The 17,600-nt window shown below is 51.2% G+C and overlaps 1 protein-coding gene across 2 annotated transcripts in view; it reads left to right on the forward strand.

Annotated features, from left to right (window-relative positions):
* The window catches only part of MAD1L1 (MAD1 mitotic arrest deficient-like 1 (yeast)), a 396,911-nt gene that overhangs the window by 214,227 nt on the left and 165,084 nt on the right, over positions 1-17,600 (forward strand). For both annotated transcript variants that reach the window (XM_012639097.1, XM_012639098.1), the window contains one exon: positions 3,433-3,489. In XM_012639097.1, coding sequence (XP_012494551.1) covers positions 3,433-3,489 — 57 coding nt within the window. The remainder of the gene's footprint in view (positions 1-3,432; positions 3,490-17,600) is intronic.

Here is a 17,600-nt window from a genome sequence, read left to right on the forward strand (position 1 = left end):
AGAGTGGGACCTGGGTCAGGCGGGCTGAGGGCATGGCCTGGGCCTCTAGGGGACGGAGGGGCCCTCTGCGCAGGACATCACACTGGCCTACTTCTCCTGTACTGCAGGTCCTAGGATGGGTTAGGCCTCACCTGGATCCAGAACACACCCTGTCATCGGTCCATGTGTGGCCTTCTATTAGGGTCTTGAATTTTGTTTGTTTAAGGAACATATGGGAGCTTGCCCCCAGCTCAGGGGCTCTTGGGGTCGCAGGAGCTGACGGTCCCTGTGGCTGGTGTCCCACTTGCCATGTGCCCTGTCCAGCTCCTGCCCCACCCCTCCCCACTACAGGTAGCACTGCACTGAATTCTGTGTGTGTTATTGCCTTGCTTTAAAAAAGATAGTTTAATTGCATATATGTGAATGCCTAAATACTACATTGTTTAGATTTTGAACTTCACAGAAAGAGCAACACTCTTGTCTGAGATTCATGCTCTCTACCTTGTCATGTGCAGGTGTTGCACGTGGCTGTGGCCTGTGGCAGAGTGTCCGTTACACAAGCACATTCAGCTTCTTACTTGTTCTCTTGCTGATGGGCATCTTGTGTGTTTCAGGTTTTTTCTCTCGCGGAGCAGGTGAGGAGAGCTTGGTGCGGACCTGCTGTGGGCACGTTTAACAGTTTCTCTGAATGCATACCTCAGGGTGGGATCACTGAGTTACAGGACATACAAGTGCTAAACACTAAGGAAATGGCAAGTTATTTTATAAAGTAATTTACTATTGATAGTTTTCATTCCCACCGTCAATGTATATAAGATCCAATTGATTCATATACTTTCTAGCTCTTAGTATTCCTAAGATACTTAATTTTCGCTAATCAAATGGATGCAAAGTGGTATTGTTGGTCTTGATTTGCATTTTCCTAATTAATAACAATGTTGATTACCTTGTCATATGTTTCCTGGCCATATGTGTTTCCTTTTCTGGGAAATGTCTGTTTGCATCTTGTGCCCATGTTTCTGTCGTGCTGTTTTCGTGGCGCTGATCGGGTAGGGAGGGTGTGGTATCTGTCACAGTGCGGGAGCGTCACTGGGGACAGGGAGAGAGGATCGTGTGCCTGGAGAGCAGCAGGGGCTCCGGCAGTGCTGCTCTCGCCAGTTTGAGTGTGGTGGAAAGAGAGAGCCCTGGGCCCAAATCCTGTCCCTGTCACTGACCGCTGGGTGGGATTGGGGTGTGGCTTCATTTCCGAGCCTTGGTTTCTTCCTTCCCGAAGGAAGACCAGTAAGAAAACCCACCTCCCAGGATTGGGCAGGTGGGCCAGCGAGCACGTCAGCGGTAAGGTGGCCTGGCGCCATGCAGGGATCTTTCTACAGGCAACTGGTCTGCCCTTGGTGCCTCTGACTGCAGGGGATCTGAGAGGAGGTGGTCTGGGCTGGTGCTGCCTCCTGAAAGCGTCCCCTCCCTTCTTGCCACCCGCCCACGGCAGGAGGCTGTGCTGCTCCAGGCCAGGCTGCTCCCAGCTCTGCTCGGTTGATCTTGTCCTCTCGGTTTAAATATTTGTGTGCCATTAGCTCGCGGGTCTTGGAGAATTTACAGAGCACATCACTTCCTGCCTGTGAGGGGCCAGCTGGCAGGGCCTGGTGAGGTCGCCGTGGCCTCATCTCTCCCAGCCCTCCTGGTGGCTGCGCCAAACCCCTGACACTTGGGCAGTGGTGGGGCCGAAGTGGTCGACTTTGAGGAATGTCCTCACTCGTCCACAAGAACATCAGCCTTGGCACTGGCTTCTTGACGGGTGGGTTTTGTATTTTGTTGTTGTTTGGCTTGGTTTTGGAAATCTTGTTCCAGGAGGCTGCATTGTCACGGTAATGATTTTTCCCAGGGTTGCCAGCTCCTCCCTTCTGTTGTAGCCTCAGTCCTATGAGCATCAGCTCACACAGGGCCACAGAGGGACATGCGCTTTCCCCACACCTTGGCCTAGTACACGGGGACCTGTGCCCAGGAAATGAACACCTGGTGTCTGGGGTTTGGCTGGGCTTTAGAAAGATGTGGTTGTGCAGAGTGCCCTTCCTCTGCAGCCCCTGGGGCCGCAGCATTCGAGTTTCTCCTTCCTGCAGGCCTTCAGGAGCTGATGTGGGGGTCCTTGTGGAGGGTCCCTGGAAGAGGTGACCATATGCACGTGTCTGTTGCTGCTGATGGTCTGTCACCCTGCCCAGGGGATGGTGCAAGAAGGCAATGGAACATTTACAGGGCTGAGTTTGAGTCCAGCCTTCCCTGGGCAGGGCTGGTCCCCTCTGGGAGATGGGTACCCATGCTCAGGGCCATGTGGCCGCTCAGACCCCGTGGGAGTGAGATGGAGAGTGCTTCTGCATCTTGGCTGGTAGAGGCACCTGCCACAGTTTCCCAGCAGTGGCCATGCAGCTTATTGGGTAGGTTTACTTTGCATTATTTTCTGGGAAAAGTGCATTATCTATTCTCATTTTTCGAGCCTGTGACTCTGGAGGCCAACCTCATTCCTGAGCTTCAAGGCCAAGACCTCTCTAGGAGAGGCTGGTGGGCAGAGAACAGTGTGCCTGATTGACACCCATGTTCCTGCTCTGGGTTCTGCTCAGTGCTTGTTCCCCGTGGCTTTCACGCCAGTCAGACTGGCCCAGGCCTGAGCCCGGCCTCCTTGTTAGCTCCTGCACGTGGTCCTGGGATCATACGCCCTGTAACTGGGACTGCTCCAGCAAAGGCCAGGGCAGCCTATCAAGGTTGTGGGTGTTAGGATGCTGTCCTCAGCGGGGAGCCAAGCTCTGTGGCCCAGACTAGGTATTCGGTGAGGCCCCCCTGGTCAGAAAAGGCTGCCAGGTTCTCAGAGCCCAGCATGGCCTTGTTGGCTCAGACAGTCCAGGCTGCCCTTGAGTCTGAACTGTTAGCAAGGGGTAGGCCAGGCATTCTTGGGGGCAGTGTGGGGCAGGGGGCTCCCTCTACTTTGGGGTCCTGTATGGGGTGGGCCATGGGTAGGCAGCTTCAGAGACTTTCTGAGACGTGCCCTCTGTCAGGAAGGTGGCCTTAATCAGTTCTTCCAGAGCATGAGCCTACAGGAGGAGGTGAGCTGTTCCCCCTCTCCCTTGGGTCCTAGAGCCTGTCCTGGACACCTCCCTTGTCCTCCACGGAGTCCCGTGGTCCCTCTCAGGACACATCATGTCCACCAGCAACTAGTAGTCAGTTTCCAGAGGCAGGTCTTAGGGGTAGATTTTGCATTTTGTTGTGCCACCTGCTGCTTGCCTAGTTACCTGGGCAGCAGCTCTGGCCCTGCCTATCATGCCACCTGCCTGCTGCCCAGCCCCTGGGACCTCATTTGCTCAACAGGGAGCAGAGGTCACGGGGTGATGGGAGGTACATCCACTACAGGCCAGAGCAGAGGCCTGGGCGGCCTACAGTGTCTGACCCACTTTCTGTCTCCTCTTACAGGCTCAGCTGTCACAGGCCCTGGAGGAGCTGGGAGGCCAGAAACAAAGAGCGGACATGGTAAGTCCTGAGACGGCACTTGTTTACTGCCTCTGTGGCAGAAGGAAGTCCTGGTTTAAGACACCTTGGATCCTGGGTCCCCAGCAGGAACTTGTCCTGTCCTGTCCCCATCAGGACTTATCCTGCAGGCATAAGGGTGTGGGTCCCTTCTCTCCCAGTGACAGAGTGTGCATGATCTCGACAGAGCCTCCCCTGCCTGGAACTGTGTGCCGTACAAGGCCATGCTGTTGAGACAAAGCAGATGTGAACACCATGTGGGCCGCAAGGAGCCCGGGGCTGCCAAAGCGGATGTCAGTGCCATGGCATCCCTGGCCCCCGCCCAGTCCACACAGGGCCTGTCACCAGCAGGGACAGCTGCCTCAGCCTGGACTCGGGCTTCACTCTGTGTGCGCCCAAAGATGTAGGGTCTTCATTAGTGTGTGTTTATTTGCCATGTGCAGTTTTATTTCTCTGCTGATTATGCAGATGTGCTTTTAAGGTGTGTTTTCTCCCCAGATCGCGTCAGCCCTGTGCTCACTTAGTTTGGCTGTGGCTGAGCTTGTGTGGCACAAGCTCACTGGTGACCTCGGCCGGGGCTCTCCTTGGGTTTCTCTATCTCCAGTATTAAAAGGCTTTCTGACCATTTCAGGAAACAAATGGGCTTTGCTTTTGAAGCATTTTGGCCTAAACCAGATAAAAGCCCACACCATGCTTCCCTGGCCTTGGCCTTGTCTGGGAAGGACACAGGGAAGCTTCAGGCCACATGTGCTACCAGGGGGGCGCCATCGGCATTGGGGTGGACTCAGGACTGGCATCTCGGGTTGAGGCTCCTATTCCACGTCCTTCCTTGCCAGTCTGAGCCCTGGGCAGGCATCCTGGCTCTCTGACTCAGAGCCTTCACCTTGCACTTCGCAGGGGCATAGTGAGGGTCAGTTGAAATGAACTTGCTTTTTAAGTTGTGGAGACAGCCTCACAGCCTGCTGTGGTTGCAGCTGTGGTCATTATTGTTGGTCCTTCCTATGGGGCAGGGTTGGGAGGGTCAGAAACCCATTGGAGCCAGGGCACTGGGGCGAGGATAGGGGTGAGGCCGGGCCCAGCACTAGAGCCGGGTCGGTTGTGCTCAGGGCCCTGACGGTGTGTCTGTGGCCGCACAGCTGGGGGGCCAGGCCCTGGGACTGGAAGGGGCCAGCGTGCCCTGGGACAGTGGGGTTGGGGACACGGAAGCGAGTGCCAGCAGGCCGTCAGGGCTCAAGCTAGGCAGGCCTGTGGCTGTGGTGAGGACATGATTTCACGGGGCTGGAGGTGGTGGGGGTGAGACTTAGTTCCCATCTTTATGGGGGTGCCTGGCCGCTGCAGAGAGGCTGTGGCTGGGGGTGCAGGTATCCACCACACACCACAGTGGTGTGGTCAGTTTGGCTGCACTGCAGGCAGATGCAATGAGATGGTACATGAGGGCCGGGAATCCAGGATCACTGCGTTGTTCTGGTCTAGGTGGGGTCATGGTATGGGGTGGGGGCTAGAGGGAAAGCCTGGGAGCCTGGGGTACCTGCTGCTGGGCAGACGCACCGGCCTGGGGTCCTCGAGATGAGGCCTGCACATTTCCGTCCTCAGGAGTGAGAAGTTAGCAGAGAAGGCAGCACCTGAGGCTTGAGCCTCTGGGCCCAACTCCAGCATCCCCCATCGGATTTGGGGGAGCAGCATGAGTCAGGATATCCCAGGGAGGGCAGGTCATTCACAGAGCCCTGGAGCAGGAAGTGTTTGAGTGGAGAGCGACCAACTCTGTCAGACCCTGCCACGAGGACCTGAGAGAGAAGCAGAGGGTTGGGGCCGGGTGATTGACGATCTCCGTGGGAACTGTTTCCAGGGAGGCCGGGAGCTGTGAGCACTGACAGCACTTGTGAGGGGTTTGCTTGAAGGGCCTAGGGGCGGCTGGAGCTGGATGGAGAGAGATTTATTCCACCTGACGGCTGTGGGAGCCCAGTGGGGAGGGGTGTGTCACAAGGCGGAGGCGTCCAGGAGCAGGAGGGAGGCGCACGCACCGCAGGCACTAGTGCTGGTTCTTACCTCTCCTGGTCTGAAGCAGTGTCAGGCAGGCCAGGAAGGGGTCTGTTGGGAGGGGCTGGCTGGTCCGGAGCCCTTGGGCCCATCTGAGATGTACAGGGTGAGCTGGGAGCATGGCTGGTCAGTCATTTGTCTGCCGTGCTCAAGTGACCATTGGTTCATGGGCTTAACCCGGGCTAGGTGTGCAGGTGAGAAGTGCGCAGGAGAGGTGATGAGGTGATGCCCTTCCAGACAGAGGGAAAGCAGCTCTCAGGCAGTGTCGCAGTGCAGTCTTTATCGTGTGTGCTGCTTAAATTTGAGTGTGAGCCACGCTTATCTTTAGACTGTAGAAATACCAGTGAGTGGCGGTTTTGTTTTTTCCTGTGTTTTCTGCAGTGAGCATTCACTGCTAAAGCAATTTGAAGGGGAACCCATCATAACTGTGTTGGCTAAGTCCCACGACCTTCAGCGAGGGTGGTTCAGAATGCTACCTGGCAGGAGAGCTGAGTAGACTGTGGAGTCTGGCGCACCAGCAGCAGCGCATGGCAGGTGAGGGAGAGCTTTGCACACTGTGGAGTCTGGTGACTGAGCACGTGGGTGGTTAACGGGGGGATGCTGCAGCTTTCCCAGCTCTGTGGGTGTTTCGTGGCGGTGGGACCAACCAGCGTGGTCTTCCTGGCTTTCCAAACCCGTGGACTGTCAGTGCTTCCTTCTTGTTCACTGAGTGTCCAGGCTCTTTAAATAAGGGTGTTTTCCTGTTGGCTTTGAGAAGCCGGGGCCGAGTTGGGGAAGCCCTAGGAGCCATGCTGTCCTGTGTGTAGACATGCCGGGCTTCCAGTTGACCTGAACTGAAACGTTCCTGGGGCCACGTTTCCCACTGTGCATGAGGCCAGGAGACATTAGAGATGGAGTTGTGCCCAGCACACACCAAGCCTGGGCATCAAGGCTGAGCCTGTGGCTATCCTTGCATCTGGACCCCCTTTTCCACAGAAGCCTGGCAACCTCGGAACTGACACCTTAGACCTTGACGTTGGCCCTTCTCTCAGCGCCAGGGTGGTTTTGGGGAACCTGCTAACCTAGGTCCTTCCTCAGGGTAGGGAGGACAGGAGCTGGCCTTGGGCGCCTAGGCGGGGTGGGCACAATGCAGCACGGGCCTCCCAGGGACTCACAAGGAGGTCATGACCATACTTCTCCCTGGGGGCCCTCTGACGTCAACAGGGCTGGCACCTCAGTTCAGAGGCCCCCAGCCCCTGCACCAGGGAACCTTGGGGCCAGTGGTCAGCGGGGAGCTGCTGGTGGATGTACCCTCCCTGGGGTCACTCCTGTAGTCCCGCATGATGGGCCGGGCCCGGGGCTCCATCTGAGTGGGTTCTTAGCATTGCCGACACTAGGCCTCTGTGTAGACAGACGGGCTTTGTGGCGCCTCCTGCTGGTTGTCTTCAGGCCTGGATCTTCCTCCTCAGACAAGTATGTAATCTCCGCTTGTAACTGTCTAGGCCTTAGCTTACTTCACATTGTTTGTTTCACTTCTCTCTCCTCTTTCCCAGTTAAAAGGAAACTAGGCAATGGCAGTGCTTGGGGATGCTCACAATGGCGTGAGCCTCAACCTTCCACCCATGCTCCTGGGCCGGGGTGTCTTCTGCTGCCCAAGGAAGCCCTTGCCTTGACCAAGGGGGATGGTTGTACGGGGTGTGGGAAGCCTGGGGCTCTGACACGAATTACCTATCTGGCCTTGGCCAGCCCCAGACCCCTCACCCAGTTGGGGGACCTCCTGACACCACTGCAGCTCGTCGAAGGAGGTTTGTCCAGAGCATGACAGAGCCCGAGGCTAGACGGGGCTGTCCAGCAGAGCATTCTGCCCGATGGGAATGTTCTCTGTCCGGCCCAGCCAGCACAGTAGCCACTAGTCACCAGTGTGATTGTGGCTAGGGCAACTGAAACACGAAAATCTTAATGGCTTGATTTTAATCACTTTTAGTAGCCACATGTGGCTGGGTAATCAGCTCCTGGAACATTCCATGTTCTTCCTCCTCCAGACCCCTGGCATGTTCTCTCCACCTTTCCTCGTCCACACTCAGGCCCGTTTGCTGCTGGCTCATTCAACTCCTTTTTCAGCTTTAAGCTTGTGTTCCTGGCCTCATCCTTTTGTCCTGAGTTGAAGTCCCCGTAGATTGGCTCCCGAGGATTGGAGGTGTCTCCTTGGCCCTGTGTCCCTCTAGCCTCACACGGTGCCCTTCAGGGGAGGGATCAGGTAGAGAGGTGCCTAGCGAGCATAGGGCCGTGGGAGCCCTATGGGGGCTGGCCTGGGCCTGGCTGCCCGCCTCCCTCGGCTATGCGGGGTGGGCTACAGGTCTCCCTCCTCTGTGTAAATCAAGAGCCCCTCAGTGTCTCCGGTGTTCTCTCCCAGGGTTACCAGTAAAACACAAGTGATTGTGCGTGGGGGAAGTTCCTGCTGCTGACGTACACCACTGACCCGACTAGCTGTTCATTTTATGGTGGAGGGACCAGAGATTGAGGACAAGTGAGCCACCAGGGATCACTGTGAGATGGGAGGGCTGGAGCTGGCCTTGGGTCTGGCTCTAAGGCCTTTGCCATCCCATTCCCAGTGACAGCCTTGGCGGTGGGTGTTGTCTGGGAGAGAGGCACCCTAGCCCCTGGGATAGTTAGAGCAACCCACGTCCAGGGCGTTGCCAACTGCGTCCCTCACACTCTCTGTCCATGGCAGGCGGGGACGCAGCCTGGTGCAGCTCCTTTACCCAGTCTTCTGACCCAAAGTCAGTTTGCTATTTAGGAGAGAAAAAAGAAAAATTTATACATCTTTAGCTAATTGCAGATGACAAGACAAAGGCAGTTTGACTTTCTGTTATTAATTAGGAAACCCATACTAATTAGTAAGCATAAGTACAATTCATGCTTTTTTCTTTAAATGCAATTACTATCACAAGGAAAGATGTCCTGGGCCATAGTTGTATCATTAATATACCTCACCCTAATTAGATATGGCCAGTAGTGGCTGGAGAAATGAGTCTTTTGATTACAGCCATAAAAAAATCCTCTAATATTTTATATACTTCAGGGAGTGGGGGCTGAAGATTTATTTTCTGATTTAGAGGAATTACACTGCTCATACCTCTGTGTGATTAAGCAGTCATCTTCCTTGAATTCCATGTTGCCTTAGCGGTTCCTCCTTGGCCCACCCCTCACTCCCAGGGGCACCTCGAGGTGGGTCAGCCCCACAAAAGGGGTACCAAGGCCTGGCCACACACTTCCTGTTGCTCACCCTTTTTTGTTCCATCTCTAAAACAGGCAGAGTGTCGAGGCCTGCGCTGTGTCTTGACAGCATGGGCTTTACAGGCAGATGGTGAAACCTGGCGGCCATCAGCAGGGCAGGTCCCCAGGGCCCAGGGAAAGAAGGGTCCCGGTACTCTGTGGACCTCCCCTCTGGCAGCCACTCGGCCTCCAGAGCCTCATGCTTCTTGTGGGAAGGTGAGGGCACAAGCAGCACTTACTCAGAAGAGACTACAGTGATGGCTGTGCAGAGATCCGTGGGGCCGTGCCCACCCCATGACTGTGCGGAGATCCGTGGGCCGTGTCGAGATCTGTCGGGCTGTGTGGAGATCTGTGGGGCTGTGTGGAGATGTGTAGGGCCATGCACACCCAAAGAGGCACGCATGGCTGGTGCTGAGGGTGGTGGGTGGAGCAGAAGTGAGCGTTCCTCAGTGCTCAGTAATCATCATCATTCTGCTCCCCCGCCCGCAGTCTGGTCTTATCACAGTCCTCCAGCATGGCCAGCCGCCTCCTGGTGAATTGTTATAAGAACCTGCTGGTTCAGTGACTGATCGTGCCTCATTTCTCTTTCCGGATCTGTCCCACCACATGACTAAACACCTCTGTGACTGGAGAGCCTCATGCACACTGGGCTTGCTGGGGGAGACAAGCCCTGGAGTAAGGAGGGGCGGCCTCTGCACGGGCTAGTGACAGCCTTGTGATTTCGGGCACCCAGTTCAGTTCATGCCCCACCAGCATGCCTGTCCCCATGTACCCTGGCATGAGTGTCCTGAGCTTGGAGAGGCTCTTTGGGCCAGGGATGTGTCCAGAGCAGGTCTGGGGAATGCCCCAAAGTCTGGGCCCATGGCCTCATGTCACTGTCCTTGTCTCCCAGCTCCTGGATACAGCCTCTCCTGCACCCCACCTTGGAGCTTTTGTGCCTGCTCTTCATCCCACACGGCCTGGGGCCTGGGCCCCCTGTCCTAAGCCACACCTGCTGACTCACCTGCTGTGTGACCACAGACAGGCCCACCACCTCATCCTGAGGGTGGAGAGAGAATGACAGTTCCTCAGAAGCCTTGCAAGGCTAGAGGAGTTCATGTATTTGAAAAGATCCAGGCTTTGCAGTGAAGTGTTGCTGAGTGAGGATATAGGCCTGCTCTCTCTCCGACTGGCCCCAGTAGAGGCTGGTTCAGGGCCATCTGCATGTACCCAGTTGAAGTTTCCCTGTTTTCAGGCACATTCTCAGTGCATGCCGGCACAGACCAAGGCAGACATCACATTGAACTGGTTAGCCCCTTGCATTTGAGGTAAATGTGTCTAATTCAGCAAATATTTACCAAGCACCTCTTCTTGGCCATCGTGCTGAGGGAACAGACTCTGGCTGTGTGTCTCAGTTTGTTCAGCTGCTGTAACAGAACTGATTTGGTGCTCACAGTTCTGGAGGCTGGGAGTCCACGATTGACACGCTGGCTGGTTTGGCATCTGGCGAGCCTTCCTGGTTCTAGGCAGTGCTTTCTCGCTGTTCCCTCAGTAGGGGAAGGGGTGAGAGAGCTGTCTGGGCTCTGCCTTCATGGCCTCATGACCTCCCAGGATTTCAGCATATGGATGGGGGCCCAGTCAGTCTGTGGCACCTGCCTTTCCTTCTTGCTGCAGGTACTTAGATCTTCACCTAATCCCTAAGCACCTGAGGGGGGCCTGCCCGTCACATGCCGGAGACATCCTCTCCACCAAAGCCCCCCTTGCCAGTCTGACCACATCATCCTCTTGTGCCCTTCCATGTGGTTCCTTGTGCTGTTCCTGCTCCTAGAACATCCTCAGTCTTGCAGAGCCTCACTCCCCCTGGAAACCAAGCTGGCTGTTTCCCCCGGCTCACCCTGGTGCTACCCTCTGGGAGGGAGATGCACTCTTCCCATCTGCCTTGTGCAAATATTTTCTCCTACTCTGGCTGTCTATTTACTCTTTCGATTATTTCTTTTACTGCACAGAAGCTTTTTAGTTTAATTAAGTCCCATTTGTCTATTTTTGTTTTTGTTGTGTTTGTTTTTGGGGTCTTAATCATGAATCTTTGCTTAGGCCAACATCCAGAAGAATTTTTCCTAGATTTTCTTCTAGGATTTTTATTGTCTCAGGTCTTACATTTAAGTCTTTACTCCATCTTAAGTTAATTTTTATATATAGTGAGAGATAGGAATCCAGTTTCATTCTTCTGCATATGGCTGATTTTCCCAGCACTATTTGTTGAATAGTGTGTCCGTTTCCCAGTGTATGTTTTTGTCTGCTTCGTAGCTACATGATTGTATTTCTGGGTTCTCCATTCTGTTCCATTGGCCTATGTCTTTGCTTTTCTATCAGTACCATGCTGTTTGGATTACTGTAGCCTTTTAGTATAATTTGAAGTCAGGTAATGTGATGCCTCCAGTTTTGTTCTTTTTGCTTAGGATTACTTTGGCTATTGAAAAGGAGTTTATGGTGTAATTTCTGGCCCTTGGTTGTAGAAAATATTTGGATTCCCCACTCCCTCTCCACAAAACAGAAGAAAAATCCCAGGGCAGAGTAAGCCTGCTTTTATCTTGACAGGTACAACAGCTCATGTGGAAGAGCGAACAGAGCCTCATGGTGTGTTTGATGTGGCGTGACCTTTTTATTATTTTCTTTCTCAGAATTATCTCAGATATTTTCATCTTTTCTCTCCCAGGTAGTCTTTAGAGTTAGCTTACCAAGTTCCATAGAAGCCCTCTTAGAATCACCTTGGTTTATAGACGGACACGGAACAGCAGCTCTTTGCAGTGTCCACCCCCGGGGAGCATGTGAGCCCCTGTGTCGAGGTCTCCTCCTCTGGCCTTTACTTGGGTGATTGTTTTCTTCTAGCAGAGCTTGTGCATTTCTCATTAGGTTTGTTCCTGGGTATTTTATAATTCTGGTTACGTGCATGCCGCTTTTCATCTAGCTCTATCTGCATATCTGCTGTGTGACTCGTCGGCCTCTTTGGGGGTGAGGGGCAGGGTGAGGAGAAGCGGGGCACTTTGGACTTGGAACAGGGAAAACCCTGTGGACTCCATCCCACAGGACAAAAAGATATAATCTATAATGACCACAAGAAAGGAAATTGGTTAATTTGTCTTTAAAAATTATGACAGTCATTCCATATAGGGGAATAGTCCTACTCTCATCCTTGTTCTTCCCCCGACCCAAACCTCCCACGTCTCTGTAGTGGCCTTCTCTGGCTTGGCGTGTTCTCAGCTGCCAGTTTCTTACTGTGGCCACGTTCAGTGCTTCTGCCCCTCGCTGAGTCACTAGGATCCACGGTGTCCTCCCCTGCATGGCGTTGTCCCTCATGGGCGTGTCCCTGGAGGATGCAGGAGCTTCAGTGTCTGTTCTGGGGCAAGAGCCTCCCCTCTCCCTCTGGCTCTCCCTGTGGCACACCACGTGCCCTGCTGCCTCCTTGCTTGTGGAAGCTCACACTGCCACTGCGTCTGCCCTGTTTTCTGGACACTTGGACTGTCCCTTTGGGAAGCCTGGGGACTTGTATTCACCTGTGGTCAGTAGGTAGCCCACCAGCACTCTCGCACACTCCCAGCAGGGCCAGGGGCCACACAAGAGGTCTCCACAGGGATGAGGTAGCTGCAGATGGACTGGAAAGGCAGATGCAGGAGTGGGGCTGTGGGGAGCAAGGCCATTTCTATAGGGAGGCCTTTCAGATTCAGTTGTTTCTTCCTAGCAGGGCTTCTTTATCCAGCATTCGGGGCAGGCAGTAAGTTATCCATGAAGCCCTTGCAGCTGTGTACAAACTTTTGTTATGTGTGTGTGTTTTTCTGGAGAGAGGGGTTGCAGTTTCACTGGGTTCTCAAAGAGTTTCTGACACCTGCCTCCCCTCCCCAGTGTCAACGACTGCTCTTGTAGAGAAGGCAGCCTGTTTGAGCCCAGTGAAGGTTCTAGAGCCCTCTGGAAGGACATGCACACAGGCACCCCCTCACCAGGTCCCCAACACACCTCCTCAAGTGTAAATGAGGCCAGCTTCCACCTCGTGGCGGGGGCGGTCTTGGGTGGCAGAAACCACTGTTAGCGTGGTTGGTGCCCCTCCACATGCCGTATGGGGGTGAGTTGCCTCTGCCACTCCAGCTTTGTTTCTGGCATTTTCTGCTGAAACACTGGATTCCTCCAATTCCCTCTGGGGCCTCCCTGCCCCTGCTGCTTGGAGTTTAGGTGCATCTTGCTCACCCCTCACCTGTCACTTGCTCTCCAGCTGTCCCATCCCTCTGGAGCCGTGAATCTCCTGTGGCCAGTTCCCCTGGGGTGGGCACCTGAGGTGCTGCTACAGTTCTTTTCCTTGGCAAATGTGTCAGCCGAAGAAATGACAAGCTGGCCTTCTGGATGTGCTCTCCAACTCGGCTGCCTTTCCTGAGGAGAAGGCATGTCCCAGCTCAGGTGCCCAGCTGTGCTCACGAGGAAATACCTGGGCGTTAATGGCTGCCCATGGCCCACTGCACCTGGCATCTCCCTCCAGCTGGAATGGAGATGGGGGAGGTGAGTCGACTCGAGATCCTTCCCACCCCTCACCAAAAAGCAACGGCCACTGCAGAGACCTTCCTGGGTGCTAGCGGGTCCAGGGCTGAGCAGAAAGGTGGTCTCTGACCGGGATTCCAAGTTCTAATCTCAGCATAATCTCTTCTCTTGGAGACCTGGAACATCCACCAAGATTGGGTTCTGGAGAGACCCGAGTCCCTGAGATGCAGGCCCCCCTGCTTGCACCTTGAGCTCTCTGTGGCCCTAGCCCTCAGCTCCATCACCACCATCTGTGTTCCTTGGCACAGACTGAGGCTCAGATGTGTGGCGTGTGAGTGACAGCGTGGTTCGTGTGCTCGCATGGCATCCTCACTTTAGAGCTTGGCAGCACTACAACTGCTGCCGGGGAGGAGGGAGCACAACTGTGTGGAATTAGGTAAGGCCCTGGGATCAGCCCTGCAACCTCTCAAACTAAAGCAGAGCACACGGCATCTATCTAAAGGTTATGCCATACTAGATGGTGAGCCATGAGCACCGTTAATGTTATAGTTTCATGAAGCTCTGGCGGGACCTTGCTGGCTGAGGAGCACAGGCACCCTCAGAAGAGGGACGGAGGGATATAGGGCACCCTTCGGAGGGTGAGCAGAGGGGCGGGGGTGGCCTCAGGAGGCTGGTCCACACTGAAGCTGGATCTGTGCCAGGGAGCCCCGTCCTCTGTGTTGTGCTCCATTCTGGGTATCTGGGCCGTCCATGAGTGGCTTGAGAGCCCCGTGTTTCAGTGGCACGTGGCTCCCACCCCCTGGGGTCTCTGCACTCACTGAACCTGTGCCCTGGTTTTTGCTCCCCTCTCAGGAAAACTGCCTGTTGCCCCCACCCAAAATCAAGAAGTTGTTTTATCTCAGTGACATCATTCAGTTCTATAAATGGGACCAAAATTTGGTTCTCTGAGATCAATACAATTAATAAACCTTTAGTCAGAGTAATCAGAAGAAAAAAAGAGAGAAGACACAGTTTATCAGTGTTAAGACTGAGAGAAGTGACAGTAACACTTGTTATTTTCTGTTTTGTTTTGTTTTGTTTTGTTTTCATTAGAGCTGTCCTAGTGGACGTGAAGTGGCATCTCAGTGCAGTTTTGGTTTGTATCCCTGATGGCGAATGATGCTGAGCTTCTCTTCATGTGCTTGTTGGCCATTTGCACATCTTCTTTGGAGAAACGTCTTTTCAAATACCTTGCCCATTTTTAAATTGGGTTGTCTTTTTGTTGTTTAGATGGAAGAATTCTTTATATGTTCCAGATACTAGACCCTTATCAGATAGATGATTTGCAGATATTTTCCCCAGTCTGTGGATTGTCTTTTCATCTAGTGATAATCCTCTTTGGTGTACAAAAGTTTACACGCCAAAGAGCATAGAAGTTTTGTTGGAGTACATTTTATTTATTTTGTTATTGTTATAATTTTGGTGGCATATCTGAGAAACCATTGCCAGATCCAAGGTCAAGATCATTCACTCTGAGGTTTCTTTCTATGAATTTTATGATTTTAGCTCTTAGATTTAGGTTTTGATCCATTTTGTGTTAGTTTTTGAATGCAGTGTTAGATAAGGGCCCAACTTCATTCTTCTGTGTGTGGACTTCCGTTTGTCACAATACCGTTTGTGGAAGAGACTATTCTTTCCCTATTCAGTGGTTGTGACACCCTTGTGGAAAACCAGCTGATCATAGATGTGTGGGTTTATTTATGGCTTGTCAATTCTCTTCCATGAATCTTTGTGTCTGTCTTTATGCTGGTACCGCACTGCCTTGATTACGGTAGCTTTGTAGTAGGTTTTGAAATGGGTGTGAATCTTTTAACTTCCTCTTTTTTTCCCCAAGACTGGCTTGCTATTCAGGGTCTCTTGCAGTTTCATACAAATTTTAGGGTCAACTTTTCCATTTCTGCAAAAAAGACACCTCAGATTTTAATAGTCATTGCATTAAATCTTAGATCACTTTGGGGGAGTATTGCCATTTTAACAATATTAAGTCTTCCAACCCATGAACACAGAAAGTCTTTCCATTTATTTAAGTTTTCTTTAATTTCTTTGAGCAATATTTTATTGTTTTCAGGATACAAGTCTTTCACCGTGCTTGGTTAATCTTGTTGGTAAATATTTTATTCTCTTTGATGGCTATTGTGAATGAAATTGTTTTCTTGATTTCTTTGTTGGTTTGTTCATTGCTAGTATGTAGAAATGCCACTTATTTTTTTATGTTTACCTTGTCTCCAACAGCTTTTCTGACTTTGTTTTATTAGCTCTAATAGAATTTTTTTTATTCTTTAGGACTTTCTATATATAACATGTCATCTGTGTATAGGGGTAGTTTTACCTCTTCTTTTCCAGTTTGGATGTCTTTTGTTTCTTGTTCTTACCTAATTGCCCTGGCTAGAAATTCCCGTACAATGTTGAATAGCAGGGTAAAGGTGAACATTTGTATCTTGATCCTGATTTGAGGGGAAGGCTTTCATTTTTCGTCATTCAGTGTGATCTTAGCTGTGAGTTTTTCTTATGTACCCTTTGTCCTGTTTCAGGAGTTCCTTTGCATCCCTGTCTTATGAGCGTTTTATCATGAAGGAGCATTGGATTTATCTTACACCTTTTCCATCTCACTTGCCATGATCATGCGGGTTTTTCCTTCACTCTGTTGATGTGGTGTATTACATTAATGGATTTTTCTATATTCAAGCATCCTTGCATTCCTGGTATAAATCCCACTTAGTCATGGTGTACAATTCTTTTAAGATCCTGCTAGATTCAGTTTGCTAGTATCTTGTTGAGGATGTTTACTTCTGTATTCATCAGGGCTATTAGTTTTTTTTTGTTGTTGTTGTTTGTTTGTTTGTCTTCAGACAGAGTCTCACTCTGTTGCCCATGCTGGAATGCAGTGGCACCATCATAGCTCACTGCAGCCTCAAACTCCTGGGGTCACATTATCTTCTTGCCTCAGCCTTCTGAGGAGCTGGAAGTACAGGTGTGCACCACCATGCTTGGCTAATTTTTAAATTTTTTGTAGAGACGGGGTCTTTCTATGTTGCTCAGCCTGGTCTCGAATTCCTGGGCTCAAGTAGTCCTCCTGCCTGGGCCTCCCAATGTGCTAGTATTATAGGCTCAAGCCACCGTGCACAACTTGTCTTCTTTAAATGTTTGGTAGAGTTCACCAGTGAAGCTATATGGTCCTGGATATATTTGTAATAGTTTTTGGGGGGTTGGGAAATCTTAGATTACTGATTTAATCTCTTATTGTTAGGTCTGGAGAGATTCTCTGCGTCTTCTTGAAGTAATTGATGTGGTCTTAGGAATCTGTCCATTTCATTTGGGCGTCTAATGTCTAACAGGTGTGCAGTTGCTCCTAGTGTCTTCTCATAATCCTTTCTGTTTCAGTAAGGTTGGCAGTAATGTCCCCACTCTCATTTCTGATTTTGGTAACTGTATTCTTTTCCTTTCTTTTCATAGTCTAGCTAAAGATGTGTCAGTTTTGTTAATCTTCACTTCTTGGTTGACAGTTTTGTTTTTTGTTTTGCTTTTTTTTTTCAGGACTTCAAAGACATTGTTCCACTGACTTCCTGCTTGCATTGTTTCCAGCAGCAAGTCTGCTGTCGTCGTCACTGTCGTACCTCTCTTATGTAATGTGTCTGTTTCTCTGATTGCTTTTAAGCCTGTTCCTTCATCACTGGTTCTGAGCATTTGATTGGGATGTGCTTCAGATTTTTCTTCGTGTTTCTTGTGCTTGGGGCTTCTTGAGTTTCTTAGATCTGTGAAATTTTTGTTGCTATCATTTTGGAAAGGGCTCCTTCTGAAACCCCGGTTAACCTCATTTAGGATGCTTGAATTCATTTTTAAAAATGACTTTTTTTCTCCTTTTTTCATGTCGAATAGTATCTATTGCTGTGTTTTCAAGTTCCTTGGTTTTTTTCTTTAATAAAATCTAATATGCCATTAAAATCAGATGTGGGATTTTAAATTTCAGACATTGTAGTTTCCATTTACATAAATTTGGTTGGGCCTTTTTATTTTTCTTCCATGTCTCTTTTGAACTTTAGAAAACATGGATTTTAGCTACATTAACTGCTAATTCTAACACCTGTATAGGTTCTAAGTTGCTTTTGATTGATTTTTTTTCTCATTATGTGTCTTTTTTTTTTTTTTTTGCCTCATGTTTTGATTTGATACCATACATTGTGCATTTTATCGTATTAAGTGCTGGATGCTTTTGTTCTCCTGTAAATATTCTTGTACTTTGTTCATGTGTGCAGTTAAGTTACTTGGAAACTGTTGGGCCT

This window comes from Propithecus coquereli, unplaced genomic scaffold (genome assembly GCF_000956105.1).
Source record: "Propithecus coquereli isolate 6110/MARCELLA unplaced genomic scaffold, Pcoq_1.0 Scaffold137, whole genome shotgun sequence".
Lineage (NCBI taxonomy): Eukaryota > Metazoa > Chordata > Mammalia > Primates > Indriidae > Propithecus > Propithecus coquereli.